The 17,557-nt window shown below is 43.2% G+C and overlaps 1 protein-coding gene across 2 annotated transcripts in view; it reads left to right on the forward strand.

Moving 5' to 3' along the window:
- COL21A1 (collagen type XXI alpha 1 chain) overlaps positions 1-17,557 on the forward strand; it is a 231,873-nt gene that overhangs the window by 145,874 nt on the left and 68,442 nt on the right. For both annotated transcript variants that reach the window (XM_006033922.3, XM_025215851.1), the window contains one exon: positions 1,995-2,048. In XM_006033922.3, coding sequence (XP_006033984.1) covers positions 1,995-2,048 — 54 coding nt within the window. The remainder of the gene's footprint in view (positions 1-1,994; positions 2,049-17,557) is intronic.

Raw genomic sequence — 17,557 nt, forward strand, 5'->3', positions numbered from 1 at the left:
GCTTGAGATGCACCTTTGGATGCATGACAAGGTATGGCTGGCCTTGCTGGCTGCGGTCTGGCATTGGCGGCTCATGTTCATCTTGGAGTCAATGACTCTAAGATCCCTTTCCGCCTCTGTGCTTTCAAAAAGGGAACTCCCCAGCCTGTATGTATGCTGTGGATTTCTTCTCCCCAGGTGCAGCACCCTGAATTTATTTACGTTGAACCCCATCCTATTCTCATCTGCCCACTTTTGTATTCTGTCTAAATCTAGTTGCAGCCTCTTTCTCTCTTCAAGTGTGTTCACCTCACCCCACATCTTTGTGTCATCAGCAAACTTGAATATGTTAATGGAAGTGTCACTTGCAAATCAAGAATGTCACTAGCAAATTCTCCTGCTCTTTTTGCGCTAGTGAGGACTTGCTTGGAGTACTTTGCTTAGTTTTGGCACTGTCACTTCAATGAAGATGTTGACTAATTATGGAGAGTCCAGTGGGGAGTGACACAAACAAGTAGAGATCTGGAAAAAAACATGACTTGTGAGGAAAGGCTGAAAGTACTGGGTTTATGTAGTTTGGAGAAAAGAAGACTTGGAGGTTGGTGAGGAAATTTGTTATACCTGAAGGGTTTGTTAAATGGATGATGGACTCTTCTCTGTAGCTGCAGGGGTCAGAACAAGAATGCTGGGGTCAGAACAAAACTGAAGGACTTAAATTTCAGAAGGAAAAATTATGTTGGCTATTAGGGAATACTTTCTCACTGTGGCTGCGTCCACATGTGGTGTGGACATTTGGTTGGACCTTGTGCTGCCATTAGTTGTCCCCAGGGAATGCCTGTGCCACATGCGCTGTGGCACATGGCAAGTTACCCGGGGGTAGGAGAGCTTAGGGCCAGCACTTGGCTGGCCCCAGCAGCCTTGCATGGGGCTCTGGGGGCCTCCCAGGGCTGCCGCAGGGTTGATCCTGCTGCGTGGAGTCTGGCCTGCAGCCACAGCGCGGCTCTGGGTGTCCTGACTCAGCTTTTTGTGCGGCGCGCACTGGCCTTGTGTGTGCTGCTCTGCTACTTTTCTCTGTGGGTTTTTTTGACCCCTGGATATCCAGGAGTAAAAAAAAAAAACCCTCCACGCCACTCTTGCAGCACAGAGAACATCTGAACATACTACATGGCTGTACTCATCTGGACGCAGCCTATGAGGGTAGCTAAACATTGGAACAGCCTTCCAGCTTCATTAGTCTTTTATTCTATGTAACTAACTATGGGATAAAATTGATGCTAGTATCATGCAAACTAATAAGTTATGTAATGGAATAGTGAGCAGAACAGGGCAAGGTGGTCCAGGATCCATATCTTATGGGCACAATAACTTTAATACATTTTGAATCTGGAGGGGCGTAAGCTATATTTTTAGCCTAGGAGTTGCAACAGTAACAGCTTGGGTAATAAGGAGAAGTTTTGTCACTCCATCCCTAGTTCAGGCCATTTTATGAAGTTTTGATGTTGAAAAGCTAGTTGTGTTATTAACTGCTATTGGGAGTAGTTTCACTTGTGCATACATTGTACACTTATTTTATCTAGAGCACTTACATGTTTATATGGCAGAATGCATATATAAATGGTAAGTATTCTACGATCTTTATGGAAATAAAGAAAAAAATTGTGGGTTGACAATCCATTCTCCGTTTCAGAATGTCTTTTAAAGACAATTGTTTTATAGGTTTTGGGAGAGGGGCAGGGGTAAACTTCCTATAATATGAAGGGACCATAAAGGGAGTTGCTATAAGTGTCTGGCTGGCTGAGTTCCTGTTAATGTTTACTTTTATGTTGCTAGTATGTGATGTTAATGCTGTTAGGGGGTCTACATTTGTGGATTTGATGTATTTTTATTGTTTTACAGCTGACTAAAACATTAATATGTTGCCATTTGAATTCACTGAGGGGGGTGGGGGGTGGGTTGCAGAGAGAGAACAATTTTTTGCTTGAGTTTCCTTTTTAGCACTATTTTTCCTTTTAAAGGGCGAAGCTGGACAGCCTGGTTCTCCTGGCCCAGAAGGACATCAGGGTGAACCTGTAAGTGTTTTAATTTCTTAAGTACTTTTTTTCCCTTAATAATACTGATATTCTTTGTTTCACAATATTTTGTCATATTGTGATATTTAAGTGTTGTGTTTGGGGTTTTTTTAAATTAATTTACCAGTGTTCATTTAATATGCACCAAATTCTCATTTAAAGCAAGAAGTAGGAGATATATTAAAAAAGGTATGTTAGGGATGGGGGGCTCTGTATTTTCCAAACTATGCAGAAGTTCTTTATATATAGTATCTTCTTGACCATCCTCCCTCTCACATTGCTCCCTCCCATTCAGAGTCGTGCTCAAATATTCATAATGGCAACAGCAGCAGTTGCTTACATAGCAACTATTTTGTGTATTTATAATTGTCCTCATAACCAATGTAGACTTGGTCTATTTTGAAACTTGTTAATCATTTACTGTCTTGCTTGTCATTTCTCTTTTTCCTCTCATCCTTTTTTCCTCACCTTTTGTCACCTGTCCGTTGTTTTAAAAATTGTTTTCTTCTGTCTTATTATTTCTTCTTTTCTTCCACCATCCTCATTTTGCTTGCTCCTACTCTTCCCTGCACCTTTGTTGCCATGCAGACGCTGACTTTCTCTTTCCCAGCTTGCTGTCCTGGTGGGCTCTCTGATCACTGGCTCATCCTTGTCGCACTTTTTTCTGCAGAAAATTCTTCATCTGTTGGTGGCTGGCAACTCCAGTCCCTGAGGGTAGCTCCTATTTTTTTCTTCATTTAGCAGCTGGCCAGGGTAGAGACAGTTATACTGTCTCCTTGTTTCCAGCTGTTTTGGTTATTTTTAAGTTACCAGGCTCAGCTCATATGATGAGCCAAGAAGCCTGTAGAAGCAGCTGAAAGCTAGAAGTAGAGAATGAGCCAGCTGTCTGCAGACCTCCACTAATTACTCTACCGAGTATAGGCTATAGTTAGAGTTGATGATCCAGGATGTATTAAATTCTATATTGAAAAATATGACAACACAACTTTACAACTTCATAAACTTGGGTGGTACCACACCTGAAAGCAAAGCCAATGGACTGGTTATTAGTATTGGAATAGAAATAGCACTTCAAGTCTAAGTTCTTTTAAAGCTTTTCCTTGGACATGTATTTACTATTCACCAAACAATCATAAAAAACAATCAGCTGAACTACAAAATATTGGACCCGTAATGTCCCAGAATTTCTCCCCTTGAGCCAACCAAGTCTTTGTTTTCTTTTTCTCCTAAGCAACCACATGATTTGCAGGATGTGTTTAATCCTTTCCAGGTTACACTGCCATTACCTTATCACCCATTTTTATTAAGATAACTCACTGTGAATGTTAACTAAAATGATAAAATATAAGTAAAGACTTCTTGAGGATAATGCTTTTCATAGAAGCTTGAATGTTCAGTCTGTTTTATTTCCTAACTTAAGTTAGTCTCCCTTTTCTAAAAATGTTCAATTTTAGATTTATCATGGCAGATATGGCAGAAGGAAAAGGCATTTTTGAGTTGGGACCCATTAAAAGCCAACTTTGACAAGCTTAGAATGCTTGTCAGTGAGGCCCTAAGGGGCCATGACCCCAGGGGGAGGGGAGTTTAGGAAGAGTGGTTGCTCCTCAAGGGAGCGATCCTCAATGCACAAGCTAATTCTATTCCAACTCGGAGGAAAGGCAGCAAGAGGGCACAGCAACCTCCCTGGCTCTCCAGGGATCGAGCAGACTTCCTGAGGCTAAAAAGAAAGGCCTACAAAGGATGGAGGATGGGATTCACCTCCAAGGAGGAATATTCTGCACTGGTCCGGTCCTGCAGGGAGCAAACCAGAAACGCCAAGGCTGCAAGTGAACTCCAACTAGCTTCAAATATCAAGGACAATAAAAAGTCCTTTTTCAGATATGTGGGGAGCCAGAGGAAAAGCAAGGACAACATTGGACCCCTGCTAAACGAGATGGGACAACTGACACCCAGGAAAAAGCCAACCTATTAATTGGGTACTTTGCATCAGTCTTTCATCAGTCCCATGGGACGCCCATGCCCACTATGGAACAGGGAGGTCCGGGTGAGGGAGATCCCCTGCCCTCCATCAATGCTGACCTTGTGAAGGAACACCTTGAGAGGCTGGATACCTTCAAGTCAGCTGGCCCTGACAATCTACACCCCAGGGTGCTCAAGGAGTTGGCTAGCATCATAGCCCAGCCACTGGCACGGATCTTTGAGAACTCCTGGCACTCTGGTGTAGTGCCCGAAGAATGGAAGAAGGCCAACGTGGTGCTTATCTTCAAGAAAGGGAGGAAAGTGAATCTGGCAAACTATAGGCCCATCAGCCTGACCTCTATCCCAGGGAAGGTCTTAGAAAAGTTTATTAAAGAGGCTATCCTTAATGAACTGGCCGATGCCAACATCCTGAGGTATAGCCAGCATGGGCTTGTTGGGGGTAGGTCTTGCTTGACTAATCTCATTTCGTTTTATGACCAGGTGACCTATCACCTGGACAAGGAAGAAGAGATTGTTGTCATATATCTTGACTTGAAAAAAGCATTCTATCTGGTATCCCGTGATCACCTCTTGGCAAAACTGGCCAATTGTGGCCTTGGGTCCACCACAATCCGCTAGGTGGGAAATTGGCTCAGTGGTCAGACCCAGAGGGTGGTAATTGATGGAAGCCAATCGTCATGGTGCCCTGTGACCAGTGGGGTCCCCCAAGGCTCTGTCCTTGCACCCGTATTGTTCAACATCTTCATTAATGATGTGGATATTGGGGTCAGAAGCAGACTGGCCAAGTTCGCCGATGACACCAAACTTTGGGGCAAAGCATCCACACCTGAAGATAGGAGCGTAATCCAGGCTGACCTGGACAGGCTCAGCAAATGGGCGGACAAGAACCTGATGGTGTTTAACACTGAAAAATGCAAGGTTCTCCACCTTGGGAGGAAAAGCCTGCAGCATCCTTGTAGGCTCGGCAGTGCTATGCTGGCTAGTACTACGGAAGAAAGAGACTTCCTATGACCCCAGCTGACTTCCTGCCCATTGGGCAGGGGGCTGGACTCGATCTTCCAAGGTCCCTTCCAGCCCTAATGTCTATGAAATCTATGAAAAGAAACTCACTAAATGCATTTAGCATTTGTTTAGAAATAAACAAAATGCCTTGGTTTAGCAAGGAACTTTTTTCTACAAAAAGGAGCAAGCTTGTATTTTAATAACAATGTTAACTTTAAAAATTGTAAACTAAAATATCAGTTATAACTTGCAGAATCTTTGTTCAGGAGGTAAACAAAATTTTGGATATGAGTGATTTGAAGATTTCAGCCTTCAAAATAATATAAATTTGAATAGCACGTTCTCAGTTAAAGTTTTGCCATTAATACTTTAGTATTGGTCTGTCATGTACTACAGAGATTTCTTTGGGTTTGTCCATTTTATGTGCATAGCCTATAGAAATATGTGTGAAGATGAATCAAACCAAGGGGAACTTGATGATTCAGAAAGGACCCTTGGTTTTACTGGAGGTTTGTAGAAGATAATTTCTTACGGCTTTTTAAAAGTAGTCCGTGCCCTTTCATTTCCAGTCAGCCAATGATCTCCACAGGTAAAAGTGTTCAGGTGAGGAGCTTATTCCTTCATTGACTTCCAACACCCAATTTCTGCAGAAAAACTGCTACAAGACCACTTGGATGCATCCCCACTTCAGACATTGGCACCTGATAGATTACATCTTGGTGCATTAGTGTGATCTTGGGGATGTCCTGCACGCCATAATTATGCTTAATGCTGACTGCTATACTGACCACTGACTTGTTCACTCAAAGTTGTCTTTCCACTTCAAGTCTTAGCCCAAGCACAGAGGAAACCCCTTAAGGAAATTTGGTGTTTTCAAGCTGCAAAATCAGTTGTGCAAACAAAAAATTAAAAAACCACTTCAGTCACAGTTTGAAAGCCAGGGCACCTCACTGTAGGCACCTCACCTGATGGACTCTGGGAACACATCAAGTCAGTAGTCTTGGAGACTGCCAAGAGATTGTTGGGCTCAGTAGCAAGAGAAACCGAGACTGGTTTGATAAAAATGACAAAGACATCCAAGTCCTGCTCACAAAAAAGAGGACTACTTTTAAGTCCTTCTAGAATAGCCAACTAGCTGAGAGAGAGAGGCAGCTTACCACCAGGCATGTAGCACCCTTCAACATCCAAAATGAATGGCGGATTACTCTTGCAAAAAGAACGCAACTGTATGCTGACAACGGAGGCACCAGAAGATTCTACAAAGTACTGAAATCTGCCTACGGCCCCTCCTTTCTGATCCAAAGTCCACTGAGGAGCTCTGACAGCCAGACTTGATACATTGACATTGACTCTGTCATGGACTGATGGTCTGAGCACTTTCAAACTCTCTTTAGTGCTGAACGCACAGTATGTGAGTCTGCCATCAACAGAATCAAGCAACTCCCTGTCAAACTAGATGAGCGCCCTACACTGGAAGAAAACTTCACTACTATCTACCAGATAAAAAGCAACAAAGCCCCTGGAATTGATGGAATCCCACCCAAAGCCCTGAAATATGGAGGTCCTGCTCTGCACTCTAAGCTCCATGAACTCTTCATAGCCTTCTGGGAGCAGGGAAAAATTCCAGAGGATCTGCATGACACTGTAATCATCACACTGTATAAGACTAAAGGTGACAAGTGGGAGTGTTCCAACTAATGAGGGATCACCCTTCTGTCCATCACCAGGAAGATCCTAGCTAGAATCCTCCTTCACAGACTGTTGCCTGCCATAGCAGAATAGGTCCTCCTGGAGAGCCAGTGTGACTTCAGAGCAAATAGAAGCATGATAGATATGATATTTGTGCTCATATAAAAACAGGAAAAGTTCCGGGAGCAGAACAAGGGGTTGTACATCACTTTCATCGACCTCGCTAAGGTGTTTGACACCATAAGCTGAGATGGCCTCTGGAAGCTTTTCAAAGCTTGGGTGCCCTAAGTTTCTTATCATAGTCAGGCAATTCCATGACAGCCAGTGAGAAGTCAAGTACAGCAAAGCCTCTTGGGTCCTTTCCTGATCTCCAGTGCAGTTAAGCAATGCTGTGTAGTCATGTCTACCTTGTTCACCATTTTTTTCACCATGATGTTGGAGCAAGCATTGGACAATCTTGGGGAAAGTGAGGAATGTGTCTACATCCACTTCCAGGCAGATGGAAATCTCTTCAATCTCATATGGCTACAGGCCTACACAAAAACATTGCAACAGCTCATCCGTGAACTTCTGTTTGCAGATGACTCTGCCCTGGTGGCCCACACTCAGCATTATCTGCAGCACATGCCTATTTGCTTTGCTACTGCAGCACAACTCTTTGGACTCACGATCAGCCTGAGGAAGACTGAATTTCTTCATCAGCTAGCTCCATGCCAAGCTTATGTGCCACTGCTGATTACTCTCAAAGGAATTAAGCTAAATGCTGTCAAGCAGTTCACCTACCTGAGGAATGTCATGTCATGTGATGCCACAATCAAGAAGGAGGTAGACAACAGACTTTCAAAAGCCAGTAGTGCCTTTGGCACACTCTTCAAGCAGGTCAGGAACAGTTGCAGCCTACAAGCACAGACCAAAGTTAAGGTGTAAAGAGCTGTTGTTATCTCCACCCTACTGTATGGTGCTGACTCATGGGTCTTGTATCACCATCATGTACACCTCCTTGAGTGTTTTCATCAGCACTGCCTCTGCACCATTCTCAAGATCCCTGACAGGATTATGGCACCAATGTGGAGGTGCTACAAAGAGCCAGTACCATGAGCATTGAGGTGAGTTGCCTGCGGACTCAGCTGTGGTGGGCAGGCCACGTGGCCCAGATTGATGACAGCCACTCGCCAAAGGCTGTGCTATATGGTGAACTGACAACTGGGAAACGTGAGAGAGGGGCCCCACATAAGCACTTCCAGGATGCCCTGAAGAGGTCTTTTTCTGCCTGCGGTATTGACCACAAACTCTGGGAAACACAGGCTGAAGATCATGATGCCTGGCGGCTCTGAATCAAAAAGGCAACAGCCCTCTTTCAATGTCAGTGCAGAGTTAGTGTTGAGAAGAGAAGGGAGAAAGATGCACCCTCATCTGTCAGCAGTTAGCCATACACATGTAACCACTGCAGCAGGATTTGCCTTTCTGCAATTGGACTGATTAATCACCAGCAGGCCTGCAACCAATGTTGACAGTTACTTTCTTAATATCTTCATCTGCGAAGAACTGCCAAGAAGGTCTTGCCAGATTAATTGCTCTGCAAGAAACTCCATTTTTAAATCATAAGTGTCTTTCTAATTCACCTGCTAGACCAAAAATAAAACAAGGAAAACTTCAGAAGACCCCCCAAATCTAACCTGAGCAGAGGAAAGAATATTTTACTGTTTCACCTTCTCTTTTCATACCTTTCAATTATTATTTCTGTATTATCATATTAAAGGTTTTCTCATCTCTCCCTGTGTCTCAGGTTACTTTATTACTTTTACTTTGCTAATACTTTACAGGCACTCCACAGGTGTCTCCTTACAGTGATACCCATCACCACCTGTCTCTTCACACAGTGCCTTGGCCTCAAGTCTTCTTCCATAGAGTTCCAAGTGGAATTCTACAGTTGAACTTCTCTTTGAACCATAGTACCCCCTTGATGTATCATGCCATGGCTATCCTTGAATCTTCCTTGTTCATCTTGCCCTTGCTTTCCTTGCTCAGTCTTCTCTATGAAGCCAACATCTATCTACCTTACACAGAAAACAAGGAAAAAGCCCATTAATAAAAAACATTTAGGTGACTGGCTTCATATTAATGGCCTACAAACAAATCCTTGTTTTTGAGGACAGACATCTGCCAGCTGATGCTATGGAGAGCATAGGAAAAATGTAATTGTTGAAACTCCTTGCTATATTTAATGGATCAGCTTTCTCCGTACCAGCTACAGGTACATGAAAACATATTACTGTATGCTATTTCTATTTGGCAGATATTCATAAGAAGGGTGATCTTAAACTAGTCTTAAACTGATCTTAACCCCATATTTAAATACATTTACTTTGATTACAACTATATCCCTTTCATATTTATTTTTCTGAATGTTTCCCAATGAACAAATTGATGACTAATTCTTGCAGACTGTCTAGCAAAATATTTATTGAAAGTAAATTTTAAATTTCATAGCCAAGATTTTATTGCAATAGAAAAAATATTTTAAGAACTACTTTTACCTATTTGGGAGGGAGAGATAATTCACAATTTGAACGCTGTCCAATGAAACAAGACAGATGTTTTATACTGAATAGTAAAATGACCGGTAAGAATTGTTCAACATATTTTATTTGTAGATTAGCTTCTAGTGCCAAACAAATAAGAAAAAGTAGCAATATTTGTGAATAACCCTTCCAGTCCTGTGTTCCTAATTTACAAACAAAAGAGAGGAAATTTACTGAATACTGAGTTTTGAATTATTTCATTACCTCTGATTTTGAAATCAAGTAAGAATGAACATTGGCACAATGGAATTGCAATATTAAAACTGCTGGTGCATACAGCTTTTCTTCAGTTCTGGTGAGCATTTCTACCTGATTAAGTAACAGTGGTCTAAAAAGCTTTCTATATTGTTGTAAAACATTTGCCTAACATACGTAGTTCAGGTCTTTCCCTCTCCAGCATTAGTTTTCTAACATTTATCAGTTATTCAGAAGATGTAGAGAATGATAACATATCTTGTTTCAGAAGAGAACATAGTACTCCAACATTCCTCCCCCCCTTCCAGGGAGATGGTGGGCATGTCTGCATGTGCAATTAATGAGATACAATAAACTCTGGAGTTTATTGCTCCAGAATGTATTGCTCCAAGGTGAGCTGTTTGAACATACACCCAGGACTGCAGCATGTTGAATCGGATCAGAGCAGGTCCAGCTGGCAGGGGAACCTCCAGGGTCAGTCAGCCAGCCAGCCTGGGGATGCTCCCCCTGGCTCAACCTGCTGCAAAAGGGCTGGGTGGGGCACAATGGGACTTCATCGTGGGGCTAGCCAGCAGGTAGTTTCCTCACTGAAGCATCCTTATGTCCAAGTCAGCTGTGTCAATATCTACATGTGCAATGCTGCTGTGGAAAAAAATCCACAGCAGGATATTACTTGTATTTACAAGTATTACCGTGCTGCAGAGTTTATTGGTTTACTCCAGCTTAATAGGGGCGTACATGTAGACATGCAGTATTTACAGTGGAACTAATTAGTCAGCTCCACAGCAAACAGTAAAAATCCTCATCCCTGTGGGCACCAATGACACGGCATGGAGAAGTCTAGGTTAGGTCATGTGTGACTATAGAATTCTGGGAGCTGGGCTCAAGGGTCTGGGGGCACAGATAGTTTTCTCTTCTATCCTCTCTGTCACAGGACATGGGCTTCGCAGGGACAGGTGCATTGGTGAGGTGAATAGAAGACTCGGGCGATGGTACCATCATGAGGGGTTTGGCTTCCTTGACAATGGTCCGCCCTTCAGAGAGAGTGGACTGTAGGGGAAGGGATTGCCTCTACCTTGCCTGGAAAGGGAAGAAGCTCTTCTCGGCCACAATGGCTGACATTTTTGATAGGGCTTTAAACTGAGACCACTGGGAGACGGGCAGTCTCCTAACAGTTTTAGCCCAGGTCATGTCAGCTGCACTACCAATAACTTGGGCAGCCTAAGGGAGACAGACCCAGGAAAGGTCCTGCTAAGCCCCTCAGGGAAGCATTGGGCTTCACATGGCAGAAGTAACTGCCTGTACACAAACGCCAGGAGCTTGGGAAACAAGCATGAGGAACTGGCCCTTCTTCTACGTGATAATGACTATGACCTTGTAGGAATTGCGGACACCTGGTGGGACTCCATGTATGATTGTTCATTGGCAGTAGAAGGTTACACCTTGTATAGGACAGACCATGTGGGGAAGAGGGGGGGGGGTATTGCTCTCTACGTCAAAGATCAGCTCACCTCCCTGCAGATTGAGTTTCCAAGCCAGGAAGGGCATCTTGAGACCCTCTGGGTCAAGATATGAGGAAAACATGGGGAGGGTGATTTACCTGTAGGAGTCTACTATAGACCCCCACTCCCCCCACCAAGAGGAAGACCTAGATCAGGAATTCAGTAGGGAAACTGTGGCCTCAATCATCATACAGTCTGATGGCTAGGCAACTGGCTATGGGGTCAAACCCAAAGTGTACTAGTTGAAGGGAGCCAATCAACATGGCACAGGGTTACCAGTGGAGTCCCTCAGGGTTTGCGCTTGGTACTCAGGCCAGTACTTGTTAACATTTTCATGAATGATCTAGATTTGGGAGGCAGATGTGAACTGGCCAAGTTTGTGGACAATACCAAATTATGAGGGAGGGCCATTACACTGTAGGACAGGCTGGGAACACAGGCCGATTTGGACACACTCTCAAGGTGGGCTGACCAAAACCGGATGGCCTTCAACGCAGAGAAATGCAAGATGCTGCACCTCAGTAGGAAGAACCTTCAGCATACTTACAGGCTTGGCAGTGCTAAGCTCGCTAGCGCCATTACCAAAAGAGACTTGGAGGTCTTGATTGACCACAAGATGAATATGAGCCACCAATGTGATGCAGTTGCTGGCAAAGCTAACCAAACTCTGGCGTGCATCCACTGATGAATCTCAAGCAAAACCAGGGAAGTCATTCTCCCACTTTACTCGGTCCTGGTGAGACCGCAGCTGGAGTACTGGAGTACCGTGTCCGGTGTTGTGTTGCCCACCCCCACATTTCAGGAAGGATGTGGAGAACCTTGAGAGAGTTCAGAGGAGAGCTACTCATATGATCCAAAGTCTGGAGAGAAGGCCATGTGAGGAGGGGTTGAGGGACTTGGGACTCTTCAGTCTGGAGAAGCAAAAGCTAATCCACAGGGTGTTGTAATTATTCATTTTGAGTGTAATGTTTCTTGGAAGAAGTAGCTTAAAATTATTGCTAACTTTATAAAGTACTATATTCAGCTAATTAACACAGTCTTAGAGAAGCAAGCAGACAGAGCATAGCTCCAGCTTTGCAAGGAGCATTGAATGTGCATTGGAGCGCTCCGCATACTCCAGAGCCTCCATGTCTACATAGATAGCACAAGGGATGTTCAGCTGACCTGGGTAGGGTTCGTGGAGAGCCTGTATCTTGGCAATGTGTAGATATGCTTGTTCTACTTCAGAATTTTCAGGATTCCTTCTAACTGTGGCTGCGTACACACATGCAAATAATCTGGAAGAACTCTCCCAGGGTTTTTTCTCCTGCTAAACAAACCTACCAAGAGCCGCATGTACAGGCATCCATTTGTTAAGCTCTCAGAGGGGGGAGCTTGCCGTGCTGACACAGTACAGCCAGGGGGCACATCTCAGGATGCTATGCAGGCTTCCTTAGTCTGCTTGGCAACAGCTCCGATCAGCTAACTGAGACTGCCCACGATCAACCTTTGTTTCTCTGCAGCACAATGTGAGGATTATGTGCGTGTTCTGCTCTGCTGAAGCAACAGACCAACAAGAGACACACTGGGCACATCTACATGAGGTTTCATAGATTACAGACATTAGGGGCTGGAAGGGACCTCAAGAGATCATTGGGTCCAGCCCCCCGCCATAGGCGGAAGTCAGCTGGGATCAAGTGACCCCAGCAAGAAATAAATCCAGCTATTTCTTGAAGGAGTCCAGAGTAGGTGCTTGCACCACCTCTGGGGAGAGTTTGTTCAAGACCCTGGACACACATACCATATAGAACTTTTTTCTCATATCTAATCTAAAATCAGTCTTACTGGAGTTTATGGCTGGTAGAATTTGTTATCACTTGGTGAGCTCTGGTGAACAGATGTTCTCCCTTAGAATTTGTTATCCCTTGGTGAGCTCTGGTGAACAGATGTTCTCCCAGGTCCTGATGTATCCCTCTTATGAAGTGTAGGCTACCACCAAGTTCCCCCTGACCCTTCTCTTCTCCAGACAGAGCATAGGAGGGAACCCACAACATTGCTTTAGTTTTAGTCCATCAAAGCACTTAACCATTTGCTTAATTTTGAGCACTGCTTTTCAAGGTTAATTTTGGTTATAACAACTCATACTCACGAGGTTAAGCACTTGTGTGCCAACAGCCCACCATGCCAACAGAAGTGAATAGGAGTTGCAGTTGCTCAGAACCTCCGTAACTTAGATCCTGTGTATCTCAAGCTGGGTATTTAAAAATTAAGAGGCTGTCTCATTCTTAGGTCAGTTTTGGCCGCCTCATATATTTTCATGTACAAAATGGAGAACAAGGGACTTGCCTTTATCCTTGAGACTTTAGACTTATCTCTCTGAGACTTATCTTTCTGCTGTGAAATGGGTAGTTAATACTTATAAAGGATTTAAATAATGTAATTAATGTGGAAATATTTTAATGTTAATATTACCCTTTTTGGGCAAAATAAAGCCCTACTTAATGATAACTTACTACTTATTTGGCATAGAAAACATGTATGCCAACATGCCTTTATTTCTCTTTGTAAATAGGCTTGTTTAAGTGAACATATTGATGATGGCTTTGACAAAAATAATAGCTTCAATAATCACTTATAAATTATGCAACATTTGAGTTGGGCTTAATTGTTTTTTTTTTCTGAATGTAGAGTTATCGCTAGTATCTCTTGATAAATATTTTAATTGTTTTCATCATTAGTATTTATATAAATGGGTGCCTGGTATGCCTCTCTGAATAAGTTGCCTGTAAAATTCCTTCTGGCAAAACTCCTGCTGACTTCAGGGGGGGTGAGGATTTCTTCTGTAATATAAATAGGAGTTAATTATTATTGCATTGCTACAATTACTTCATTCTAGGAGCATGTATTCTGGAAACTAAAGACTGATACCATAATCTGTCAAAATTTCTGAAACTACCTACATACATTATTAGGCTTCAATCTGTACCATACAAGTCAGTAGGTCTAATTCACTCTTCAGTTACATGGAGGGAGGAAAGGGGAGGTAGGTGTTAATGGCCAGTATATGAATTCTTGCCTGATAGTTTTTAAACAAATTATTTTTCCAATATTTTAGTACCACTATGCCTTGTCATCTTTACTCAATCCAATATTAGTGCTGATCAGTTCAATGCAGTTAAGAAAATTAACTTTAGAGTTATATTGTAAAGGAATGGGTCATTAAAAGCTTCTGGAGCCTCAGAATATCCTTAACTGCTCCATTGTTTCCAGCTGACAATTATATAAAAACATATCATGTCAGGGCCTGATCCAGAACTCATTGAAATCAGTGAAGAATTCCACTTGAATTATCTGGATTGAGGTCACAAGAAATGCTGAAATGGATTTGGACCTGCTGACCTAATCTGACTTGGAAAAAAGTCTACATTTTTGTTTTAAAATCAAGCATCTCTTATATGTTGGGTGCCCTGGATAAGATTTGTTGGGTGCCCTGGATAAACACCAATAAACTCTCCCTATGCCAGAAGAATGGTGTTTGTGCCCAAAATCTTGCAAAGAACATTTTTTTCAACTATTTAGTTGATCTAATAAAAGATTTCACATCTACCCAAAAAACCTTGTCTGCCCATTGTTCTTAGACCAACATGGCTATAACCAACACCCTTACCAGATTAGTATATTCATTTTATCCATGTTCAATCATTACACAGTAGTAGGGGTGCATCAATAGAGATTTTTGGGGCTGATACCAATAGCCAATTTTTAAGGAGGCATATAAGATGATACTGATCTGATTTTCCAATATGCAGCCTGGCAACTTGAAGAGCAGTATCTGGCTAGTAAGTCTGTTGTGGTGGAAGCAGCGGGGGAAAGGAAGAGGCATGGGGGGTGCATATTGAGGCCCCTGTGGTGAGGGAGGGGTGGGGCTGGGGTAGGTGTTGCCTACCCGGGATGGGGTGTGGGACAGAGCCGCAGCACATCCAGAGGGCATGGCGGGGGGTGGCGCCTGCCGCTGCGTGCACCCCAGGAGGGCATGGAGGGTGTACCCCCAGATCTGCGCGGGGTGGGGCAGGGCGGACTGCCTCTGCTCAGCCCCTGTCGGGAAGTGCCCAGTGCAGCCTCAGCCACAGACTGCAGCAGCAACCCACCCATACTCTGTGCATAGATCCAGGGGGCACTGCCCCCCCCCCCCCCCGCCCCCCCTGAGCTGCGGCTCGGTCCTGCATACTGCCCTGCCCTGGTTGGGCAGCCCAAGCCTCAGGCCCAGTCCCTCCCTCACCGTGGGGGCCTTAATCTGCCTCCCTCCCCTTCCACCATAACAGACTTACCAGCTGGACACAGCTCTCTATGCTGCTGGGCTGTGCTCCATGCTGCCTACGTGCTGTGCTGCAACTGTGCGCGTACACGGGGAATTTATCAGCCAGATTATTGACCACATCGGGCAAAAAAAGCTAATTTCCGATGCAGTCAATTTTCTTTATATCTCTACCAATCTGATAATTGACCAATGATTCCATGCACCTTTACACAGTAGCCCTTTATTTATAATTTGTGTAAGAGAAGATATAGACTTTGTATTCTTCACCCCAGAAACATTTCAAAATCAGATGACAAAATTAGATGCCTATGTAAAACAAATGGTATAGTGTAATGTGCAGAAGGGATGGTGTGCTGCACTAGCATTTAGTGAAGCTTAGTTTATGAATACAATGCCACAATTTACAGTAAGTATATTTACACATAATTTCTCAAGGAATAATACATAATTAGTAGATATTACAAGAAGTGGAAAAGATTCCACTAACTACAATGATAATTTTAAATTTCTCACTACATTTTAAAATGCTTCTGGATTTCATGATATTTTAAGCGAATGATAAACAGATATACTTTCTAATGCTGTAGCCAACTTTCTAATACTGCTTGGATTGCAAAAAAGAAATCCTGAAAAGTTACTGAGGATAATTAAGTACAGATGTTAGGAGCTGAGTGATTCATTCACATGCACAGAGCATCAATAGAACTTTATAAGACATTTCTAAAATCTTCAGTTCAAAATATGCTTGATTATAAAACTCTGACATATATATATATATAACATTATAAATGTATACACTTTAAAAACAACAACTATATTCCGATACAGATTGCAGACTGACAGAGATTAAATAACCCTTTACTATCTGTTCATAATACTACATTGTGGGTGTGTCTACACGCGTGTGACTGCACAGTTGTTACTGCACTGTCATTTAAAATTTGCTTTAGCAAGTACTAAATGACTATGCAGTAACCACTGGTACTGCGCAGTCCTGGTGCTGCACTGGTCATTTCCAACACTACTGTGCAATAGCACATTGCTGCTGTGCAGTAGCAGCAGCATCATAGTGTGTGCCTGCCAATGCTGTTATGTCGCTATGATGACATAACTTCTCATGTTGATGCACCCTGTGTATCCCCTTAAATTCATATTCTAGGATTAGATCTGATCTAGTATTTTGTTTGTTTGTTTACTGTAGTTTATGTACCAATTAGACGACAATAAGAATTACTCCACTGAGGTCAATATAATAACACTTGTTTTGGTTTGGGCTTTTTAAAAATACTTAAGGATTGCATTAATTTGTGCTTCCATTGGTATTAATGAGAGTACAGTTATAGCACTGTTGAGTTCTTTAGGAAATCTTATCTATGGATTCCAAACTGTTCCTGCAGAAGGAGACACTAGGAGAGCCTACTTGGACTGCTATCTGCATTGTTGTGTATTACGCTGACACCAGCTGTTTTTGTGCCAGGAAAATCAGTGTTCGTATTCCCAGTAAACATCATTTCACATCTCCTGATTAATCTTGGGATGTAGAAACATCTCTCCATTATTTATACCTTGCAACTTTTCTGTTAACTGCCTCAATCTGCAAAGAACACTTCACAATGTAATGAAATCTTTCTGTATTGTAGAAGTGCTGGTTCTTTTAACAAAATGGTTTCTGTGTTTTTTTTCAATAAAAGCATTATGCTTAGCATCAGAAAAACAAAAATAGTTCAGTAAGACCACATGTAGCAGTAATTAAATAAAAGGTTCCCCCCTCCCCTTGACAGGCCAGAAAGCAGAGTAGTGGCTAGTGAGTGCAGAAAGTGGGGACAGGGGAGAGGGACTGCTGGGCCACATGGGGGCCCAGTATGGAGCAAGGGCCAAGTTAGGGGCCAAGTCGGGTCAAGAACTACCAGGCTGTAGCGGGGCCCAGTGGGGGACACACACATTCCCCTGCTGGCCCAGCACATACACATATGCAGCCTTCCAGCACACATGTGTGCACACACACACACACATGCACGCCCCTCCCAGTGCCAGTGCATGCACACACAGCAGCCCCAGATTTGTGTTTGGTTACTAAGGTGCACAGCTGGGGCATGGCAGTAGTGGCAGGGGGTACTGTCTCTGAATGTATGGGGATATGTTTGTCTAGCCTACTCTTAAAATCTTACAAGGATGGGGTAACCTGCTCCTATACTTAGATAGGTCTTTCTAATACCCAACCTGAGTTTCTCTTCATGTAATTTAGAATCATTGCTCCCAGTG

Source organism: Alligator sinensis, unplaced genomic scaffold (assembly GCF_000455745.1).
Source record: "Alligator sinensis unplaced genomic scaffold, ASM45574v1 scaffold482_2, whole genome shotgun sequence".
In the NCBI taxonomy this organism is placed as follows: domain Eukaryota; kingdom Metazoa; phylum Chordata; order Crocodylia; family Alligatoridae; genus Alligator; species Alligator sinensis.